Source organism: Conger conger, chromosome 2, assembly GCF_963514075.1.
Source record: "Conger conger chromosome 2, fConCon1.1, whole genome shotgun sequence".
Taxonomy (NCBI): domain Eukaryota; kingdom Metazoa; phylum Chordata; class Actinopteri; order Anguilliformes; family Congridae; genus Conger; species Conger conger.
The window spans coordinates 73,716,430-73,738,955 of NC_083761.1; the positions used below are offsets into that span (position 1 = coordinate 73,716,430).

At 47.2% G+C, this 22,526-nt stretch overlaps 1 protein-coding gene across 1 annotated transcript in view; it reads left to right on the forward strand.

Moving 5' to 3' along the window:
- Positions 1-562: 562 nt before the first annotated feature.
- Positions 563-22,526, forward strand: part of LOC133116466 (histone acetyltransferase p300-like) — a 43,733-nt gene continuing 21,769 nt past the window's right edge. The window contains exons 1-6 of the mRNA XM_061226048.1: positions 563-1,522; positions 12,199-12,770; positions 16,454-16,630; positions 17,159-17,474; positions 19,094-19,207; positions 20,507-20,746. Coding sequence (XP_061082032.1) covers positions 1,429-1,522; positions 12,199-12,770; positions 16,454-16,630; positions 17,159-17,474; positions 19,094-19,207; positions 20,507-20,746 — 1,513 coding nt within the window. The 5' untranslated portion in view covers positions 563-1,428. The remainder of the gene's footprint in view (positions 1,523-12,198; positions 12,771-16,453; positions 16,631-17,158; positions 17,475-19,093; positions 19,208-20,506; positions 20,747-22,526) is intronic.

The following is a 22,526-nucleotide window of genomic DNA, read 5'->3' on the forward strand; positions in this document are numbered from 1 at the left end:
ATAAGATACGTGATACAAGCAATTACGCTAAGACTAACAAAAATAAAAGACTATAGGCTATTGAACATATCCTATAGACTATTTTTAAATGGAGCAGATCGCTTTTGTGGAGAAGCCGAGGGATGAGGTTGCATTCAGAAATCAAACATGGTTCCAGATTTGTGCAAGTATTTTTAATTCATTTTTCACCGATCGACAGTAGGCTACATGCAGAGGATACAAAATCCAAATTCAAATAAATGTATTTGAAGAAGTAGCTGACAGGTCAAATTAATTGCATAAATGAGTCGTGAAGGCTATGCAAGTAACCCATGTAGCCTAAATTGGTTCCGTTTGCACGTCAGATAGGCTGGCTAAGCATTAGTAACAATTAAAGTACTCTTAACATTGTCTTACTTACACCAGTCATTGACACTGGCACAGTAAATCAAGGGTGACTCCACATGTTTTCACCAACGGTCAGCTGGACTGCTCCTGATGAACATTTTCTATTAAAGAATAGAAAGAAACAACAACATAAAGCAAGTGGTTTCTTTTGTGGTATAGGCTATTTATACAAATACATCACAAACAGCAGCCTACTGCACTGGCAGATATAGGATATAATCTAGCTATTTATAGGTTAAACGTTCTGATAAGTTTTTAAATGACAAAAATTTGTTTGGTTGACGTTTTTTCCCCATAGGTCTCCACTAAGACGTCATGTGCATGCAGACAATTCATAAAAAAGATATCACTAGAAACACGAATGTCATGTGAGAAGAAGTGACATTGTTTAAAAACACTAGTTAACCCCTTTGAGGAGTCATCTGATGTGATTATTTTGTGAAGCCGGTATTTGGTAATGGGATCAAACTGCAATTATTGTAATGTAAAGCCGGTCCAACTTGAAGTCGTATTCCTTCTGGAGTTCGTCTTAAACGTTGTATGAAGCGATCTCCTAAAAGCAGTTGCAGGGGTGCATTTCTGAGTTGCAATTACAGCTTCAGCCGCGCTCAGACGATTCCCCCAATCTTGCTCCCAACCCTAGATTTCGCCGCCGAGGATGGCGGAAAAGACGGATACAATAATGGAGGACAGGTCTTGGGACAGTTTCTCGGTCTCCGAAGAGGCTACGTGAGTTAGTCAAAGGCCTGCACGGTTCTCTTCTCTCGCTGCGTCCCCCCTCCCTCCTCCTCCGCTCGCAGAAATCTATAAAGAACAAAAAATCCGACAGGGGAGGGGGGGTTGATACGCCGAAGCTGAAAACGAGAGGAGAACCCAGGAAAGGAGAGTGTTTTGTGTACGAGACTTTCCCCCCCTTCGTGTCAAAAAGGAGGGGGAAAAGTCAACCATTCAAAGGGAAGGAAAAATAGAAAATTCCGTCAGGACTCAAAGGGAAGAAGTCCGTCTTTCGTGGATATAGCTATATTTTTAATTCGTAAAAATATGGCCGAGAACGTTCTGGACTCTGGCCCGCCTTCAGCCAAGAGGCCTAAACTCTCCTCTCCGGCACTTTCTGTCTCCGCCAGTGATGGAAACGGTAAATATCCACCTTTTAAATCACTTATTTGGGCTTCTGTGTCAATTTTTATGTTTAAAAGTCCAGTGTTTGTATATATTCTCGTCTTTGAAGGGGAAGACTCGTGCGGGTAATTGCCTTTATCGTTTGCGGTAGCCAGCTTGCTTGTGGGACTTCACAGGACTAGCTTGCTAGCTAGCTAGCCAGCTAGCCTAGCCAAGTTACCTGAACGCTGACTCCGAGAGATTTTTTTTTTTTTCGTTTTCGGTTTCATCTGTTGGATGGTTATATATATATTTCAAGAATGTTACAATTAAATGCCATTTTCTCAAAGAAACAACAATACGACAGTACATTTGGTATAAATGTAGATGGGATTTCGTGGTGTAGATGAGGCTGACAAAGGCAATAATTTCAGTAACGTTGAGTCGAGAACGCTGACTAGCTAGCTCGGTAATGTAGCTAAGGTGGCCAACTAGTCTGACCATCTAGCTAATAACGGGAACTTAGTATGACTGTAGTAATGCAATGCCTTTCAGTTGACTGCTTGAAAATATTTGAATACTGCTGAAGAATAAATTATAATGTTTAACTTGCTTGCTAACGTTAGTTGGCTAACTATATTGTTGAATGTTAAAGATGGCGAGAACTTGTACCCTAAAACTTGGGGAAATGCATCATATACATGTATGTTTTAGTTTGTTACATAGCTTACTGGTATTTTTTTGCTCGCTACAAATTTGCTGTTTTGTCATTTGTTTTACTTAAAACTGAGACTATAAAAAAATTAAATATTTGCTTGGTGGCTTGTGGGCCAGCGTTAGCCACAGTTAGTTAGCTAGCTAGTTAGCTCGATAGCAAGCAATGCTCAGCTGTAACAGGCCCATCTTGGCTAGCGAGCTAGCTATGTTCAGCATTGCCATTGTTAGTTTTTCTGTTGGCCTTAGCTCAGGCTTGCTAGATTGCGGCACACTCTAAAATTTAAATGTAGTTGTTAACGTCAACTGGCTAGTTTGCTGACAAGTTGACTTGATCAGCTGTTTAGACGCAGAAACGTAAAATGTCACAGTGTCTTGATCGTGGATTTCAAGTTTGATAATATTTGTTCGGAGGCTGTTCATCACAGTGTATGAAGTTAGCAAATGAGTTGGTTAGCTTGCTCGCTAAGTGTTTCGGACATTTTTTCATTGTATCCCGTTCCCATTGTTCCCACTCATTGGATTGTAGCAGTAGTACTCGCGTCACAAAGTGTTTCATATTTTGATCCCCTACTAAAATGCACAAACTTATCTTTCGTCGAGCCTTAAAAATAATTTGACTAACTTTGTTCATGGACCAGTAGAGCTCATTGCTGAAGTCATTCAAAGTCTGAAGACAGACTTTCATGCTTCGTCAATTAAGGGAAATGTTGTGATTTATATTTTGTCAGTCTGAAGTTGTATCTGGCTTGATAACGTGTTATGGTTTCTGCTTGTTGAGTTTCCAACTGTTCCTCATATTTAACTTGAATACACTAGCCATTGCGTGCGACCCTCTTCCCTCTTTAATAATGGTTGTGCAATAAATCGCGAGCAAGAACTGCGAAAGCCTGTTTCTGTTATGGGGACTGCATTACATGTCCTATTCAATTCATGGTTAGATCGGAAAGAATATCCCCCACATTAAGTTGCTTATTTTCTTGTCACGTGCTTGTCATTGTCAAAAGTTCCCCAGTCCGTTAATATTGAATTCCTAAAATATGTTGGACTGCAGAGGAGATGCAGTGGACACTGAACTTCAGGACCAAAAGGCAATAATCCCTCAAGTAATGATGGTAATATTTGGATAATCTCATAACCACGTGATTAATGTTGTGGCCAGGAATGAAGCATGTCACAACTATATTAAGAATATGATATTTGTTACTTGATTGCTTTGATAGTGGAGATGTCCACTTGGTATAGTCTCTACTATATAGCTAGATAAAAAATGCATCACAATTTTAGTTAATCAGGTGTGATATGGTGCAGGTAGAAAGCATGTTGCTGAAAGACTTTGAATGACATTTGTGGTCTTTGGCCAGCTTGCTCTGGAATAGTGTCAGCTTGCTTAAACTTGGCTGTTGCAAATTTGGCTAAAAGAAAGGTGCAGTTCTGAGATTGACTGTTTGCAAAGTGTTAATCCTTTGCTTGTCTACACTGAAATCCACATGTTAAATCACATCAATAGTGCCTTGTTCAACATATCTGGTTCATATTGTCTCGCAGTCAAATGTATACGAGTAGAACAAAATCACTTGTCGCGTCTGAAGTTTCTGTGAGTTTTGCTGGGGTTTTTGTGCCCCTTGCAATTGTAATTTTTTCAGACATCATTTTTATTTTTTATGAAATGGCACTTAAATTTTTGCAGGTCAAATTGAGTATTTATTGCTTGCTTTATGTAGACTAGCGAAGGTTTTTAATCCGAGCCTGCAGGGATGTTATTTATTTCTGTTGTGTACGTGATATAACAATAACATTTTTGATCTCCACTTAAAACCATATATTTTTGTTAATCTTCCTTTAATTTTCAAATATTAAGTAAAATGGCTGAGATGGTTTTGCTCATCTGTCTGTTAGGGTGCAGTGGTTCACAAAACTCAGTTTAGTTCATGGTTTTGGTGTCACTGTTGTGGTACCGTACTGTACTTTTTGGTAAATTAAAGAAAAATTCCATTGCCAAAAATGTACCAAAATATAACTAAAAGCTCAAACAAGTTTCTCCCATGTTTTCTTTCAAAAGTAGGAGCCAGTTTTAAAAAATGAAAAATAATGGCCACATTATATGACAAGTGCAGTCATCAATTTGAATCTCGGATTAAAGAATGAGAGTTTTTCCACAGAAAATTAAAATGCTGTATTTTACTGTCAGAATGAATAGAACATGGTTGCAGCCCTTTAAAGAGTGTTTTTGGAATGTTTTTTCAAAATTCTAAGTCTGTTCTAGAACTCCATTGCTTCAGATTATCTGTACTGATCGTTATTAGAATCATTAGAATTCGTTATTAGAATCGGGCATTAGAATTTTGAGTTCAGAATATTCCAGTGGCATATCTGTGATGTCACACCTTAAAGGGTTATGTTTTGTCTCAAAAGGTAAAGCACCACTGTCCAGATATGCGCATGTCCACCCACCAGGGTGATGTCGACGTAAGTGTGCTATCATGGTTGGTTGTGTCTCCTGTGGCATAAGGCCACAGGATGTAATGTAATGTAAAAAGGCACACTTGCAATTCAGTAATTAGACACAGACCTTTTATCCACCTCGTTTTCCCATCACTACCTTCAACACTAAATCCATATTTCTCCTAAATAGCAGGTCCTCTAACTGGTTTTTCTTACGCACTTGCCATTTTGACTGAATGGTGCTTCAGCCATACGCTGCACTCACCAAATCTCACCTCTGCCAAGGAACCTGCTGGGTTTTTGGGGTTAAATGGATGTGCTGTGCTGTTTGTCTTCCTTATTTTCGGAGTTGTATGACATCATAGAATTGGGCAATTTAACCATTAAGTTACATGTCAAACGAAAAAAGCACAAAGTTGTGGCTGAGTGACTATTTCTGAAGTATAGCTAGGTATAAAAGTTTTTTTTTTTCTTTTTTTTTCTTTTTTGTGTGTGTGTGCGAACCAAATGTGAGCGTGTGCATCCCTGCGGTCTGGTGATGGAGTTGCAGCGGTCCATGTTGCCGTTTCTGTAGCATAACGGGCACCATTCCTTGGAATCAGCATGCATTCAAGGAGGGAAGGTTAAGCAAAAGCTTATGGTGAAAGATGATGATCGTATTTCAGATGAATAAAAACGGATGGCAGTTTTCATACTGGAGTGTGACAAAGGGAACTTTTTTTGCGCTGTAGCAGCGTGCTTTCACAGATTTCCAGTGCCTGGGGTTGTAGTGGTTTATACAGCACAACTAATTTTTGCCAATTTGTAGAACATGGCGTCCTTGGTTTGGTGCATTCAGTCTTGTAAAATGTTTTATATTTTTTTTGGGGGGGGACATGTTTTGATCTAGCATCTAGCAGTAATTTGTCCCAAGAAGCTCAATCTTGCAAAGTGCCATCAGAAGACCGTTGGACTCGGTTTGGACTTCACGGAATAAGAGCATTTAATCCCCACTGCGTTTCCATATTTTGAATTCCACATCTGCAGAAGTGCGTTTTTGCAAGTGGCCGGTTGGATGCTTTACTTTCGAAGGTATGTGACCTTCAGCTTTAGCCCACGATTAAAGTTTTTCCGCCGAAATTCGCCTCCTGGTTTCTTCTGCCGCATCATCTTTTTTCTTTCTGCCCTCCCCTTTTCACGTACTCGGCCAGGGGTCATCGACTCCGGCCCTCGAATCCGGCCCTGCTTTTCGTTTCTCCCGTGTAATCGGCGCTACTGATTGGCCAGACTGTCTTCACACCTTCCTCCCAGGCAAAGGGAGGGTGGAAAACCAGCAGGACCCTGAATTGCTGATCTGTGCTCTTGGCAGTGAACGGAATGATCACGGCCCGGTTTCACAAAGCAGGATTAGTGAGTTAACTCATTACTGCACCAAGTAAAACTGATTAAAAAAAAAAAAAAAAAAAAACACTTTTACATTTATTTATTTAATGTTCAAGATTAGCCCCCGTACGGCTCTGCATACCTGCTGCTGTAGAGCGTGGGGAAGGCCTGTGAGCTGGCTTTCATCTGAGCATGGTGGCCGATCGTTCCTGTTCTGTGTAAATGGTAAACGGCTGGCATTTATATTGCGCCTTTATCCAAAGCGCTGTACAATTGCTGTTTCTCATTCACCCATTCACATGCCCTCTTGGACACCCGACGGTGTTTGGCTGCCGTGCAAGGCACCAACCAGCGTGTCGGGAGCATTTGCGGGTTACGTGTCTTGCTCGGGGACACGTCGATGCACCCAGGGCGGGATAGAACCGGGCAACCCAACCACTGCTCTTACCGCTTGAGCCAATGTCGCATACCACATGAAAATTCTTTGCGCCAGAGAGCACATGGTCCATTTCAGCACCAGCGCTGTGTGGAGAACTAGTCTCGGGCCAGTGAGCTCCCTCCCTCTTTTTTTTATAAAAGGGCAGGTTCTCTCTGTGGGGGTGGAGGCCCTAGAGCAGCGGGTTGGGGAAGCTGTGAGGTGTGGAATGTCCTGTTGGTCCGCCGGTGTGCGTTCTTTGATCGCGCACCCTGCGTTCAGCTTCTCGGGGTGCGGACACGGCGGCTCCTGTGTCCTCCGTCGGAGAGGCTCTCCGTTAAAGGTGCAATAGGTCATTTCGGACTTCTAAATGGACACGAATTGCAGCAACAAACACTGTTTTATCCCTCCCCCTTCTCTGTAAACGCGTTGACGTTGAAACGCCATTGGCTGTGGCAATTAGAACCAATTTTGAACCAATGGGCTTTAGTTATTGTGCAGGTGTACAATGTTTTGGTACAGAGTGTCGGGCTGTCAACTGTATGTTTTGAAACCCGAATTTAAGGACTATAAACACAGGGTGAATCAACATGTCAGTGAGCCTTTTTCAGCACAAAAATGGGAAAAAAAAATGAAATGCAAGTTATTTTTCATAATCAGCATAAAAAATACTAAATTAAATATTTTAAATTAAATTGTCTGAAAATGACAGGGTTTTTCCAAAATAATTGGCGGGGAAGGGGTTAAAGGACTGCTGTGGTGTGTGTGTACGGTTGACCCATGTTTGTATGTCTGACGGCGACTGTACAGATTAGTTTAGCATTGATCAGGTTGCTCTGTCATTATTAAGTTCTCACTCTCTCAGGCTGGTACTCTAATTGTTATTTTGTGACCGTCAGCACGGGAAAATATCAAGATTTCTACTTCCAGAAGGCTGAGCAGATCATCTTCCTATTCCCAAACAGCCTTAAATCAAGAAGGGATGAAGCCACTGTGGCTGTCCCTCTGTGTGGTGGAGGGACACTGCACATTCCAGAGCACTAACCCGCTGATGGGACGGCCTGGAATGACCCCAGGTGCTGCACCCTTCCCGTTCCGTGCTTACGCTGGGTCTGCGGCCGGCGCTGCTGCCCCGTGTGACCGATAACGCCGGCCGCGTTTCGGGAAGTTGCTCGTCTCTTGACGCAATGTTGATGAAATTGCGCTTCTCACGGCCTTTCAGGTCCTCGTTTCTGTTTCCGGCACTGCGGCATTATCAGGGGCGGCTAGTCAAATGCGCTCGGGAGACATTTCGAAGAAGCCTGCGGCCTTCAAGTGAATACCTTCTGCAGGGCTCCAGACCAACTGGTGGCGCAATTACTGAATTCAGTGGCGCAACATTTTGACGTGACATGGCACATTTAAGTCATTATTTTGCTACGTTGTGTTGTGGTCTACACCAGTAGTTCTCAACCTTTTTGCCGACACCCCCTCCGCTCCTCTCCGCTTTCAAATGATTCAATAGAATTGCATCATAACAATCAAAAATGAATAACTCTGAACTAAACTAGCTGTCTTTTCTCTCTCTCTTCAATTATTAAAGGCTACTATGTTGGTTTTTATTTCTTTTTTTGGCCTATTTATCTTGATTCATCATTGTTTCTTTCACTTTGTCCATTCCCTTCATCGCAGATGGAACCATAATTCCATGTCATACAGAAAAATACGCAATTCATTATTAATTATTCATTATTAGCAGCCCCATTAGCGGATGCGAAACAGCATACTGATTGATTATTAATCTGTTATATTAATTTCGTATCATTCAGTTGCCAGATGAGAACTGTATCTGTTGCAGTATTTGTGTCATCTGAGGTATTGTCTGCTGTAGTTTTTGATGCATTTTGGTGCAAGTATGAATCGATACATATAGGCAAACGAATAATTTCAAATGTTTATTAACTTTCTAGTCTCACCCAAACTACCTTTTTACACACACCGCCAAGAAGAATGGTTGCAAAAGGCCCTTTTTGGATCTTTTGGGCAGGGGACAGGTCATTAAGGAAGGATAGATGGCAAGGGAGTGACTTGGTGATACTGGGGGCAGGACCTTCAGGGGAATAGGTGCCAGACACAGGTGTGATTATTGCCAACAGGACACAATCGGCTCAGAGAAGTTCACCTTGTGACTACCACTGGTCAGGGCAGCAGGCTTCCTTCCCCGGTGCAGGGGTGGTGTAGGTTTCTCTGGGGTGAGCGTTTGCCTGCATCACATATTGCCTCAGGCAGCCGTGGAATATGATTTAGCCAGCTCAGGTCAGCTTCCGGACGGTAAGACTGGCTTCAGTATGGGGTGCTCTCCATTCCTGGCCCTGGCCACAGGGTCTGCTGGTTCTTCCGGAATAGGAATCGCTGCCCTATGAATATGTCCGTTTAGTGCTGAATAACAAGTATAAAACCACGTCGATCGGTAGGATGTGGACATTTGTACCGGGACATTCCAAATTATAACCTGCGCATTCCTGTACTCAGCAGTGTGCAGACCAGGGATCATCAGCTACAGCCCTCAAGTCTAAATCCTGCTCTGCTTTTGTTTTCTCCCAGATAACTGTATTACTGACCGTCTTCTCACCTGACTCCCAGGTAAAAGGGAGGGGTGGATAACCGGCAGTCCTCAGCCCCTTCAGCGCCGTGAATCGCCGATCCCTGGCGCAGATCCACTCTCGTCACTGACACGGGTGTAGGGAACTCCCTGCACCGTCCATGTTGCGTTGTGCCGGTGGGGCCGATCGTAGGACCGGACGGTGAACGCTCGTTGGTGTGCCGGGGCCGCGCCGGCCGCGTTCTCGCCCCCCGGGGCCACGCCCGGCTTGTTCCGGCCCTCTCCGGCGCGCTCCGCGGACAGAGTCGGCTTAAACGGCGTTCCCCGGAGCGCCGCTGGCCGATTTGAATGCGGTTTTCCCCGAAGCAAACGCTGTGCGCGACCGACGCTGGCAGGAAATGGAGGACGGGAGGGCGCTGCTCTTCTCGTTCATTGAGAAAATGGTGCCCCTTTGTGCTTAACCTCCTTCATTTTCATAATGGCTTTGAACAGTCGGCGTGTCCTGAGGGGTTCCGCCATTATACGCGCTCCTTTTTTTGTTCCCTGCTTAAGGAATTAATCTCGCCCTTCTTTTTCCTGTGTTTATGGAAGATTGGTGCGAAGACCATTTGTTGCGTTTTAACGCCTCGCAGTGTAATCTCCCTGTTCAGCCGGCCTAACCTTTCGTTAATGTGGTTCCGCGCAGATTCCCCCCCGTTGATCGTAAAAGGCGCTCGCCACGAGAACAGACCGGGCTCTTTAGTCCGGGCGTCGCAGGCTCAAGCCCAGACCTTGTCACTGACCAACTGTGATTGGTTTTTTTTCCCTCTAGTATTAAGGTGTGTCCAAGACCCCTTTCACACGTGGTACCTGCAACGTTGCTGGGTTCAATTATCCGGGTCGGGTCGTGGTTTTCCCCCATTCAGAGACAGGTCTGCCGTGTAGTCTGTCCCCTCATGAGTCCTGACATGACATTTTGCTGAATAATACTTTTTGCAGCGATGTAAAGTACACAACACAGTTGAAGAGTGGATGGCTTTAAGATAACTTATGGTAACATCTTCAGCCTGTCTGGCTAACCGCGGAAGCATTGTTTATCAGCTGAAAAATCAATGCTTACCTGTGCAGTTGTTTTTGGTAAAATGCAACAAAAATAATTCTACTGCTCAAGTTAACTAGCTTTCTGTCTTTGATGTGTCGTGGTGAGCTTGCTACATTGGGTAAAAAAACTGGCAGCACCTGACACAGATGTTTACCAGGGAGTATTGCATGGCTCTCAAGCAATGTGTGAGGCAATGATGACAATTTTGTAACTCTGTTCTTAGCCATGTCATTGGCAGCAGCAAGGTTTATTCCTTTCCAAAAATAAATGTTCAGATTTCCCTCCCAGAATCTCACAATGCAGCTCCAATAACTTCAATGCGCAATGTCTCATATTTGTGCAGGAATTGTCGAGAGGGCAGAGTCCGTAAAAAGTATTAAAGAAATTGTGTGGGGAAACGAAGGTCTTGCATAAGAATATTGTGACCTTTTCCGTACTTTATCTTGAAATGTTTCTCCTTTTGTTCACACAAAATGGAAAAATGGTAAATGGCTGGCATTTGTATAGCGCCTTTATCCAAAGCACTGTACAATTGTTGCTTCCGATTCACCCATTCATACACAGTCACACTCTCAAACCAACGGTGATTGGCTCCCATGCAAGGCACCAACCGGCTCGTCGGGAACAATTTGGGGTTAGATGTCTTGGTACTCGACACTTCGACACACCCAAGGTGGGATTGAACCGGCAACCCTCCGACTACTGTTCTTACCTCCTGTGCTAATGTCGCCCCTAGACACTACGGCCGTGGCAGAAGTTTTTTGTAAATCTTACAAAGTCTTACGAACTTGGCGAATTGGAGGAACGTCTTGCTCAGAAAATGACGTGGAAGATTGCCTGAACATTTACGGGTTATAATGCATGTTGGTTAATCCCGTTACCCACCAGTTATGATGGGCGTGGTGCACCTCTCCAGTTGGTGCTAGCTGTCCGTTAGTGTGGTGTGGCTGGCAGTGTGGAAAATGGGAAATAAAAGGTGGGAAATATTCCAAGAATGGAATGACGAGGGTCCACTGGCACTGGCACCTGATAATGAGGCGGCCTGTGGCGTAGTGGTTAAGGTACATGTCTGGGACCCACAAGGTCGGTGGTTCAGTCCCCGGTGTAGCCGCAATAAGATCCGCGGAGCCGTTGGGCTCTTCCGGAAGGCCCTTAACCCTGCATTGCTCCAGGGGAGTGTTGTCTCCTGCTTAGCCTAATCAACAGTACGTCGCTCTGGATAATGCCGTTAATGTAACATTAATTCAATAATGAAATCCGGTATTAAAAGCAGAAAAATAACAGTATAGGCTACGTACATTGAATATTTTCATAAGATGACGTTTGCCTGTTTTTTCAATGTTTGCAAATGTGTATTTGTGCACATGCATTGGCACACAAGCTTATGTGTGCTAATTTGGTTTCAAACACTTGGAAATGTATTTCAAAGAATTGCTTTTCAGGTTTCCTGCTACTGTGTGGCACTGCTGCAAGATAGCTCAGGCTCAATTTGCATGGGATTTGCTTCCCCGTCCACTAGTTCTATGGGTTGAGTTGTCCTTGAAGTGCAATTTGTCTGTGTGAATTGTGGTTTGTCTAGGAGTTGTGAATTGCTCTGTAATGTCTGAAATATACTGCCATCAGCCAGTAGCCGATGGCTCATTTGCCTTGTGCTATCTGCCTATCAGTGCAGCCCGAATCAGCTCTGATAAGGGTGTGATAACCGTGTGCCCTGCGAGCCTGTGTGCTGCTGTTCAGCGCCCTGCGACGCTCCGTTAAGTTTTAGGTCTCGTTTCTCTCTCTCCCCTCCGGTGAACATAACAGCCCCCTCACGGCCCTATGCTATCATTATTTCCAAGGGGTACATGCGCCGCCCCCAAGTAGAAAAATGTAGACGCTCGCCAATGAGTCCCAATTAGTAGATGTGAACCTGAATCATTTTTGCCGGTTGCCATGTTAATTTTCAGGAGTAAATGGGCGTTTCTAAAATGAGCGCAGGGTAGAGACCTGTCCTCCGTGCTGCTGTCGAGATGGGCCGCTGTATCTGTGCGACTCTTCTCTCCACTCCCCTCAGTTTTCGACATGCTGTTCATTCATCTGACCCCCCCCCCCCCTTTTCTCTCCCTCACCCCTAAGATTTCGGCTCACTGTTCGACCTGGAGCACGACCTCCCGGATGAGCTCATCAGCTCCACGGACCTGGGACTGGCCAACGGCGGGGACCTGGTGCAGCTGCACACCAGCCTGGGCGGCGGGAGCCAGGACGCGGCCGCCAAACACAAGCAGCTCTCCGAGCTCCTGAGGGCCGGGGCCCCTCCGCCCCCCGGCCAGCAAGGCATGGCCGGCAGCCCGGGCGGGGGCCCCATGGGCCTGCTGGCCAACATGAAGTCCTCCCCGGGCCCCCCAGGAATGGGGCCGCAGCAGCACCTCTCCCCCCAGCAGCAGGGCATGATGCAGCAGCAGGGGGGCATGGTGGGCGGCATGAACAGGGGCATGATGGGGGCGCAGAAGGGCAACGGGCCGCAGCAGGCGCCCACGCCCCAGCAGCAGGGCATGATGGTGGGGCAGGTGATGAACGGCTCCCCCAGGATGGGCTACTCGAGCCCGGGGATGGGGAGCAACAGCAACCTGCTGGCGGACTCTCTGCAGCAGCAGGGAGCTGGGGCCCAGACACCACTGCGGGGACAGCAGCCTGGAGCACTGAACAAGGTACCTGTGAGCGGCACGGCTCCGCACAGCTCCCGCACTTACAGCTCCCGCACTTACTGCTCCCGCACACACCGCTCCACACCACTCCCGCACTTACCGCTCCCGCACTTACCACTCCACACCACTCCCGCACTTACCGGTCCCGCACTTACCGGTCCCGCACTTACCGCTCCCGCAGTTACCACTCCATAACACTCCCGCTCTTACCACTCCCGCAGTTACCACTCCATAACACTCCCGCACTTACCGCTCCCGCACTTACCACTCCATAACACTCCCGCACTTACCGCTCCCGCTCTTAAAGCCCAGTACACTTTGTGTACACTTGTACTGAATGAGGGCAAATGTCTAATTTCATATCCTCACCTTCGATGATGCAGACAAGTGGTTCGCTGGTAGGTAAATAGTGGTATTCTCCCTGTGGAGGTGTTTGTGATCAGATTGCGAGCTCTTGATGATCTTTGTTATCCTCCACTTCTCACATTGACTAAATTACCTGGGTCCTCTTGAGTTTTGGTAATATAATTGGATTTATTTATTTTTCCATTTCTGTATTCCCTGCAGAAGGCCTTCTGTTTGTGAGGCCACTGGCATCTGATCAACTGCGCGTTTAATGCTCCCGAGATTAACTAAAAAGGCACGGATGGTTCTCGAACACTGCATTTTGTTGCCCCGGAAAGTAATATTTGCCATGGGAGCGTTAAACTGCAGTCCGGATATTCTGTTACAATGCGGTTTTATCCCAGCGCCTGGGTGGACTTTTGCGGCACACGTCTTCCAAGAGCTGTAGCATTTGCGGTGTCTGTCTGTATTGTCACTGTTTCTGTTTGAGCCGAAATCATCCTTAAATGAGGAAAGTGATCGGGAATGTTATGGCTTTTGCGTACATTCAGTAGCCATTCAGTACACTCGCTCAAGGAACACCTGTACTTATTCATGCGATTATCTAATCGGCCAATTATGTGGCAGCATACAATCATGCAGATACGGGTGAGGAGCTTCAGTTATTGTTCACTTGGATCACCCCCCCCCCCCCATTCTGTTCGTTTAAGTGACCGTGGAATGATTTTTGGTGCCAGACAGGGTGGTTTGAGTATCTGAAAAACTGATCTTCAGACATTTCCATGCAGAACAGGTTCGAGAGTTTGCAGAGAGTGGTGTGAAAAACCAAAAACATTACAACAGTGGTGTGCATAAGAGCATCTCTGAACACACAACTCATCAAAGACCAATACGTCTAAAAACATAGCCTAATAAATAGCTAATAATGTGCTCACTGAGTGTAGATAATAGGAACCCTAAAACCATATCCACGCCATGCTATGATCTACATTGAGTAACTGTAGATTAGGGCTGAATTACTTTTAGTTGATTGTTTAGTCGAAACGCTCTTGTGCGAGCAAGATTTTTTTTGTCACGCAATCACTGTTCAAACAAACGTCATCAAACAGACTGCTCCAAAACAAAGAGACGATATCAGTGCCTCAATGGAATTGATCCAAATAAATACGGAAAAAGTACGCGTTTTTAAATTCCCACTAACCGATACTTAGTCAAAACACCTGCCAGTCAGTGGATCAGGTATTTCTTCAGTCTGGCAGCCCTGCTGTTGACACGGATACGCTGGTGCTTGGCAGCTTGTCTCATCAGCGTTTAGTGGCACCTGACCTGTCTGGATACGCTTGCTCTTTCACCAAAAGTTTTATTTGGAAATTGTTTCTTTGGAAGCCCGCATTCGCAAATATGACCGAGACAGGGGAGCGTCCTTTGCGCACCTTCTTTTCTCACGAGTTGTATAACCTGGGAAAATACTTTTCTGCTGTCTCTCTTGAGCAAGTGTCCTTAGTTACATCACACAATCCCACAGAGCAGTGGATTAATTCTCAAAACTGGCTGTGTTCAGACTCTTGAGGTCGATTGGTAAGTTAAGTAATAGGGGCGACAGGCTCTGTGAAAATTTGAAATTAAGGAGGAAAACAATCCCCTATGCACCGATTGAGCTCTTCATCTGCTATATTATGAAATTATATTGATGTTCACAAAGAATGAACAATGGCATTTGGTGACTGTTTGGACAGCATTTTATGCTCATTTAGACATTGACCAAAAAGTGAGCCAAATTAAATCTGAAATTTGCAATGCAGTGCAAATGGATATTCAAATAAACATGTTTAGCAAATTGCCAATTAAAAGCGAATATGTACATTTTGTGCTAATTGCAGTCATTTTTACTACCATTTACACATTTTTAGAAATTGCACAACTTGATTCAAGTGTGGAAATGTCGAATGAACCTTTCCGTGTTATGTTCAGGCATATTTGGCGATGTAATTTGCCATCAGTCGGGTAATGAAATGGGGTGTAAAACATTCAGCTTCTCGTCCCACCAGATTACATTATTGGCATTTGGCAGACGCTCTTATCCAGAGCGACGTACAGTTGATTAGACTAAGCAGGAGACAATCCTCCCCTGGAGCAATGCAGGGTTAAGGGCCTTGCTCAAGGGCCCAACGGCTGTGCCGATCTTATTGTGGCTACACCGGGATTAGAACCACCGACCTTGCGTGTCCCAGTGATTTACCTTACCCACTACGCTACAGGCCGCCCCAGATGCAGGGAGCCTGAATTTCACACCTTATAATCAGGGCCAATGCCGGGGGGGGGTAACTGTTTTAATTTAATATTTTTTCACCCCAATTCTGGGGCTGTGCGGGGGAGGAGGGTCTACTGCATAGGTATTGTTGGTCACCATCAGATTAACAGGTCCTGTATACTGTTGCCTCTGCTTTTTAGCCTCCATATTTATCCCATGCTGCATTTGGTAAACATTACTCTTTGGTGTGCTGACAAATTCAGGAACTGTAGTCTTGGACTGGCAAGAGTACTGAATTTCATATTTGTGGTTCATTAGCACTATCTCAAAAGTGAAGTCTTGAAAATATGTTTATTTTAGCCAAAGCAACTTACAGTTCATTTTAGACTAAGCAGGGCACAATCCCCCTGGAACAATGCAGGGTTAAGGGGCTTGCTGAAGGGCCCAAGAGCTGCGCGGATCTAATTGTGGCCACACCAGGGATTGAACCACCGACCTTGCGGGTCCCAGGCCACTAGGCTACATGTACCTATATACTTGAACATTAATAAATGATGGTGCCACACTGATGAACAGGAAATGTTTATTTTTATATATTTGTTATTCATAATTGTGACTTCAGTTCTGCATGTAAAATGCCTGGGATGCAGTGTTAGCGCATTTTCCATTAGAATTTGTCTGGGCACAGTGAAGAGTGTGCTGCATTATGACAGACCAGTCAGGACCAGTCAACACAGAAAGACGACCAGTCAACACAAATTCTGCCCACTGTCTGACACGGCAAATCACATGCCATCTAATCAGCCATCTGCAGCTGCTCTTGGTGTGGTCATGGTCAACACATTTCTTGCCTAATCTGCAAGCATTTGACTCCAAAACTGGTCTAGTGTGCTCCTTTGCCCATTGAAGCCGTCAGAGATTGAGAGAGGATTGGAAACCAGAAGAATTTGAGGGAACAAAAACCCCAATGTTTTGGCTACCTACAGTAGCTAGCCAGCTGGTCTCTGTAATTGGTGTAAATTAAAGACTTACGTATTCCATGTGAATAGCTGGTTCTTACATCCTCATTTCCCCCCCCCCTTCCTTCCAGATGGGTATGATGGGTAATGCGGGTCCCTATGGGGTCCCCTTTGCCCAGTCAGCAGGCCAGGGTCTGGGGGGTGCTGGGCTGGGCCCGCAGCTCCAGAACAAGGCAGGTCTTCCGAACAATCTGGCCCAGTTCAACATGGACAAGAAGACCCAGCCCATGCAGGGCATGGCCAACATGGTGAGTCCAAGGCGGGGGGGGATACGCATCCAGCCGGATCAGTGTATCGGTTCAAAAGGGCAACGATTCGACACAATCGATTCGGTGTGCAAAGAAATCAGTCGTTTTGAATAATGTCAGTACTATTACGGCTGTTTGCTCTGTACCAACACTGCTAACTTCATGTTAATGTAATGTCAATACAGGTTTGCTCTCTGGCTACATTTGAACATGGGGTTTTATTGTAGCAAAATTTGTGATTGGCGAATATCAAAACTCAATCAAAATCTTATCCCATGGTGATAAAAAGCCTGAGCTTCATGCCCCTAAAGGTGAGGGTCGAGTGGCCTCTCCCCTTTCTGTTCTACTTCCGTACCACTTTTGGATACTGTGCATGTTGACTTCCGGTTTGACCGTTTATAGTTCGAACTGCCACGTGTTCGTCCTCTGTCTTCACACGTACATTGTGACCATTGTATCCGACGCTTTTTTTTTGACTCCTCCGCCTTGCCCAGTAGCTAATCTCCCGGTATCTCTTCCTTGTCCCAGGCCTCTCCGCAGGCCTCTGCGGTGGTGCCGGGCGTAGCGGGACCAGGAGGGGCGGGAGGAATGGTGTCCAGCCCCCAGGGCGGCCTGGGCTCTGCCTCCGCGGCTTCTGCGGCCGCGTCGGCGGCGCCCCCTACAGCCGACCCGGAGAAGCGCAAGCTGATCCAGCAGCAGCTGGTCCTCCTGCTCCACGCGCACAAGTGCCAGCGGCGCGAGCAGGCCAACGGGGAGGTGCGCCAGTGCAACCTGCCCCACTGCCGCACCATGAAGAACGTCCTCAACCACATGACCCACTGCCAGGCCGGCAAGTCCTGCCAGGGTGAGTGTGTGAGTGTGTGAGTGTGTGAGTGTGTGAGTGTGTGAGTGTGTGAGTGTGCGAGTGTGCGAGTGTGCGAGTGTGCGAGTGTGCGAGTGTGCGAGTGTGCGAGTGTGCGAGTGTGCGAGTGTGCGAGTGTGTGCCGCACCATGAAGAACGTCCTCAACCACATGACCCACTGCCAGGCCGGCAAGTCCTGCCAGGGTGAGTGTGTGAGTGTGTGAGTGTGTGAGTGTGTGAGTGTGGGAGTGTGTGTGTGCGCCGCACCATGAAGAACGTCCTCAACCACATGACCCACTGCCAGGCCGGCAAGTCCTGCCAGTGTGTGAGTGTGTGAGTGTGTGAGTGTGTGAGTGTGTGAGTGTGTGAGTGTGTGAGTGTGCGAGTGTGCGAGTGTGCGAGTGTGCGAGTGTGCGCCGCACCATGAAGAACGTCCTCAACCACATGACCCACTGCCAGGCCGGCAAGTCCTGCCAGGGTGAGTGTGTGAGTGTGTGAGTGTGTGAGTGTGTGAGTGTGTGAGTGTGTGAGTGTGTGAGTGTGTGAGTGTGTGAGTGTGTGCCGCACCATGAAGAACGTCCTCAACCACATGACCCACTGCCAGGCTGGCAAGTCCTGCCTGTGTGAGTGTGTGAGTGTGTGAGTGTGTGAGTGTGTGAGTGTGTGAGTGTGTGAGTGTGTGAGTGTGTGAGTGTGTGCCACACCAAGAACGTCCTCAACCACATGACCCACTGCCAGGCCGGCAAGTCCTGCCAGTGTGAGTGTGTGAGTGTGTGAGTGTGTGAGTGTGTGAGTGTGTGAGTGTGTGAGACGCACGTCCTCAACCACATGACCCACTGCCAGGCCGGCAAGTCCTGCGCGCGCGTGTGTGCGTTTGCGTGCGTTTGCGTGCGCGTGTGTGCGCGTGTGTGTGTGCCGCACCATGAACGTCCTCAACCACATGACCCACTGCCAGGCTGGCAGATCCTGCCAGGGTGCGAGCCAGGCCTGCCCGTGATGTCATCGCTCACTGTCCGTGCCCTGCCCAGTGCGTGTGCTCACACATGCCTGGTTGTGTAATTAACCTCTGCACTGCTTTTTTAATCCCAGCTGGGCGAGTCTGCCCTGTTTCTCCTCTACTCACTGGAGGTGCTGCACATGCCTCCCTCCCCTTACAGAAATGCGATACACTGCAATATACTACATTACATTACATTATTGGCATTTGGCAGACGCTCTTATCCAGAGCGACGTACAGTTGATTAGACTAAGCAGGAGACAATCCTCCCCTGGAGTAATACAGGTTTAAGGGCCTTGCTCAAGGGCCCGACGGCTGAGCGGATCTTATTGTGGCTACACCGACCTTGCGTGTCCCAGTCATTTACCTTAACCACTACGCTACAGGCCGCCCTATACATATATGTGGACACTTGAAATATGTGATTCACGTATTTCACAGTTATGTATTGAGGAAAACGAGTATTCTTTTAGTATTCCATGTACTCTTCTCATTTTTACACTATCTTTTCTCATCTTGATGAAGTGTTTTATTTTGGTAGGATTCATTATAGTCCTTTCCCCTAAGGGGTCAGTTTGGGAGGAGCTCATTTTAACGCACGGACCCTTCTCCTCCCCCCCCCCAGTGGCGCACTGTGCCTCTTCACGACAGATCATCTCTCACTGGAAGAACTGCACCCGGCACGACTGCCCCGTCTGCCTACCGCTGAAGAACGCCGGCGACAAGAGGAACCAGCAGTGTGAGTGTCTCTCTCGGTCTGTCTGTCTCTCGGTCTGTCTGTCTCTCGGTCTATCTCCCATTGTGCTTGGAACCTAACAAAAAATTCACAAAATGTCTTCCAATAATTTTGTCTTCCACATGTATTTCCAAACAAATAATGTTTCCTCTGAAGGAGACGCGAGGGGAATACATTTTAAGAAATATAATTCCGGCTTGGCACGCCCCCGACAGTCCGTCTTGGTGTCCCCGCTGTAATTAGCCCGACCATAACTTTCAAATTTGACACGACAAAGCCATATTTTACATGCCCAGTCATAACTGTCACCCTGTGCAATCGGTGCAGTAACATCTGTCACTTCTGAAGGACCCCATTAGGACAGGCGTCCTTCCAAACCAGCGTGGGCGGTCAATCCACTGCTGCGGTTTTTCTCTCTCCTGTACAGCTGCATAGTTCTGCCTCCATTTTGCTGCACGCGAAGCCCCATCCGTTCTATACGTACAATAACGTAATGTCTAATATGGAGTCTGCCGGTGTCAGTGTGCCGATTACGTTTGGTTACCTGGCAAGCTCTTTCGTTGCTTTGTACATGGTTACACTATTAGCTTTGTACTGCAAGATATTGGTGAGCAGAATTCCAAGTCTGGAGTATAAGTCTGTGCATGCAGAACAGTCGCCAATATTGTGTGCTGGTCACTCACATTTCCACCTTCAGAGCAAGTAATGCATGCTAGTCAAGTATGAATCATGCGAGAACCATGTTGAAAAGTTGTTGATTCGCTTGGGAGCCATGTTGAAAAGTTGTTGATTCTAGTGGGAGCCGTGTTATGTCTTTTAGCAGGGTCTAACTGTTCTGCCGCATCTCTCAACCTTGACTGGCTTTTTTTTCTCTTAATGTGCTGACGGCCGGTTGGTGTTTTGGCATTTGTATGGTGTTCTCGGCCTGTGAATCATAGCGGTGCGTTGTATGTTGGAAATGTACTTTCAAAGACCCGTCCTCTCACTGCTACATTACATGACATTATTGGCATTTGGCAGACGCTCTTATCCAGAGCGACGTACAGTTGATGAGACTAAGCGGGAGACGATCCTCCCCGGAGAAGTGCAGGGTTAAGGGCCTTGCTCAAGGGCCCAACGGCTGTGCGGATCTTATTGTGGCTACACCGGGATTAGAACCACCGACCTTGTGTATGCCAGTCATTTATCTTAACCACTACGCTACAGGCCGCCCTCCCATGCCCATCGAGTGTGTTTCTTCCACAGCGTGTTTTGAGGAGCAGTGATAACCGCAGTCTCTCTCCCCCTCCCTCCCCCCCGTAGCTCTCCTGGGCAGCGCCGGAGTGGGCTTGAGCGCTTCGTTAGGGGCCGTCCCGGGGGGTCAGCCGAGCACCCCCAGCCTAAACCCGCCCAGCCAGATCGACCCCAGCTCCATCGAGCGGGCCTACGCCGCCCTGGGCCTCACCTACCAGGGCAACCAGGTCCAGACTCAACCGGCCCAGTCTGCGCTGCCTGCCCAGGGCCTGCAGGCCCAGCCGGGCATGAGGCCTCTGAACGCTATGGGTGAGTACAGCGCAGTGGGGCTAACACAGCTGTGGGTGAGTACAGCGCAGTGGGGCTAACACAGCTGTGGTGAGTACAGCGCAGTGGGGCTAACACAGCTATGGGTGAGTACAGCGCAGTGGGGCTAGCACAGCTATGGGTGAGTACAGCGCAGTGGGGCTAGCACAGCTATGGGTGAGTACAGCGCAGTGGGGCTAACACAGCTATGGGTGAGTACAGCGCAGTGGGGCTAACACAGCTGTGGTGAGTACAGCGCAGTGGGGCTAACACAGCTATGGGTGAGTACAGCGCAGTGGGGCTAACACAGCTATGGGTGAGTACAGCGCAGTGGGGCTAACACAGCTATGGGTGAGTACAGCGCAGTGGGGCTAACACAGCTGTGGTGAGTACAGCGCAGTGGGGCTAACACAGCTATGGGTGAGTACAGCGCAGTGGGGCTAACACAGCTATGGGTGAGTACAGCGCAGTGGGGCTAACACAGCTGTGGTGAGTACAGCGCAGTGGGGCTAGCACAGCTGTGGTGAGTACAGCGCAGTGGGGCTAACACAGCTATGGGTGAGTACAGCGCAGTGGGGCTAGCACAGCTATGGTGAGTACAGCGCAGTGGGGCTAACACAGCTGTGGTGAGTACAGCGCAGTGGGGCTAGCACAGCTGTGGTGAGTACAGCGCAGTGGGGCTAACACAGCTGTGAGAGGGCACCGTACTGGTGGAAAACGCTGTGGGGCTCCCCCCTGTAAGAGCTCATTCGCACCGACCAGAGAAACCATGCTGTTAACAACTATTAACAAAGTGAACTACAGGTGATTTATTCAGGGTGAGTTTGGTTAGTAGAACGAGAAGGCACAAATTTAAATTGACAAAGGATAGATTCCGCACATATTAGGAAGTATCTTTTTCACACACAGTGTGGTCACTGGGCGGAATAGCTTGCCAGGACATGTAGTGGAGGCAGAAACTCTGGGGGTTTTCAGGACCAGGCTTGATACAGCGCGAGATACTATTTGGCTCTTAGGCAAACTAAGCAGTATGTACACTTCAGTGGTAGGCAAAGGCGAGCACTGCTGGACTGAATGGCCTGTTCTCGCCAGTACCTTATGTTACGTTGGCTGTGCTTCCAGGATGCATGTGGGGATTATTTGGGGGTAGTAAAATGGGGATAGGATGGCTGTAATGTCACGTTAATGGTACAAAACCGTGAGGAGCTCTTGCATTAACAGTACATCAATACCAGCTGCCAACCAGAGGAACGACGCAGGTCGTGATTGATTGATTAGGCAGCCGATATAAGAACGGCTGCCGAGATTACATCTGCGTTACATTTCGGCCCGTCGTAGAAGCTCTTATCCACAGCGCATTACGCAGGTCACATTTACTTTCATGTACAATCCATTTGCGAGGCCGGATATTTACAGCAGCGATTCCCCATAAGAGCCTTGCTCTACAGCAGCAGCCCTGCTTGGGAGTTCACTCTACAGCCCGGCCTTACACGTTTACTCCTTCCCTGCGCTACGTTGCTGCCCTGCGCAAATGGTGGATACATTCAGGATGTAGTTCAGTGCGCCCTGTAGAAATCACTGCAAAGTAGCCAGAAACTATCCACCAATCACTGTTGCCATTACCTTTTTATTTTATTTTTGTTCTTTTTTTTTTTTTTTTTAACTAACTGACACTTATTTTTTTTGGAAACAATTAGGACAATTAATGGTCATCGTACCCTTGGTGCGTTCCCTGACTCTACAGTGAAGTGTAATGTACAGTACAATAAGGAAGCAGGGGCAT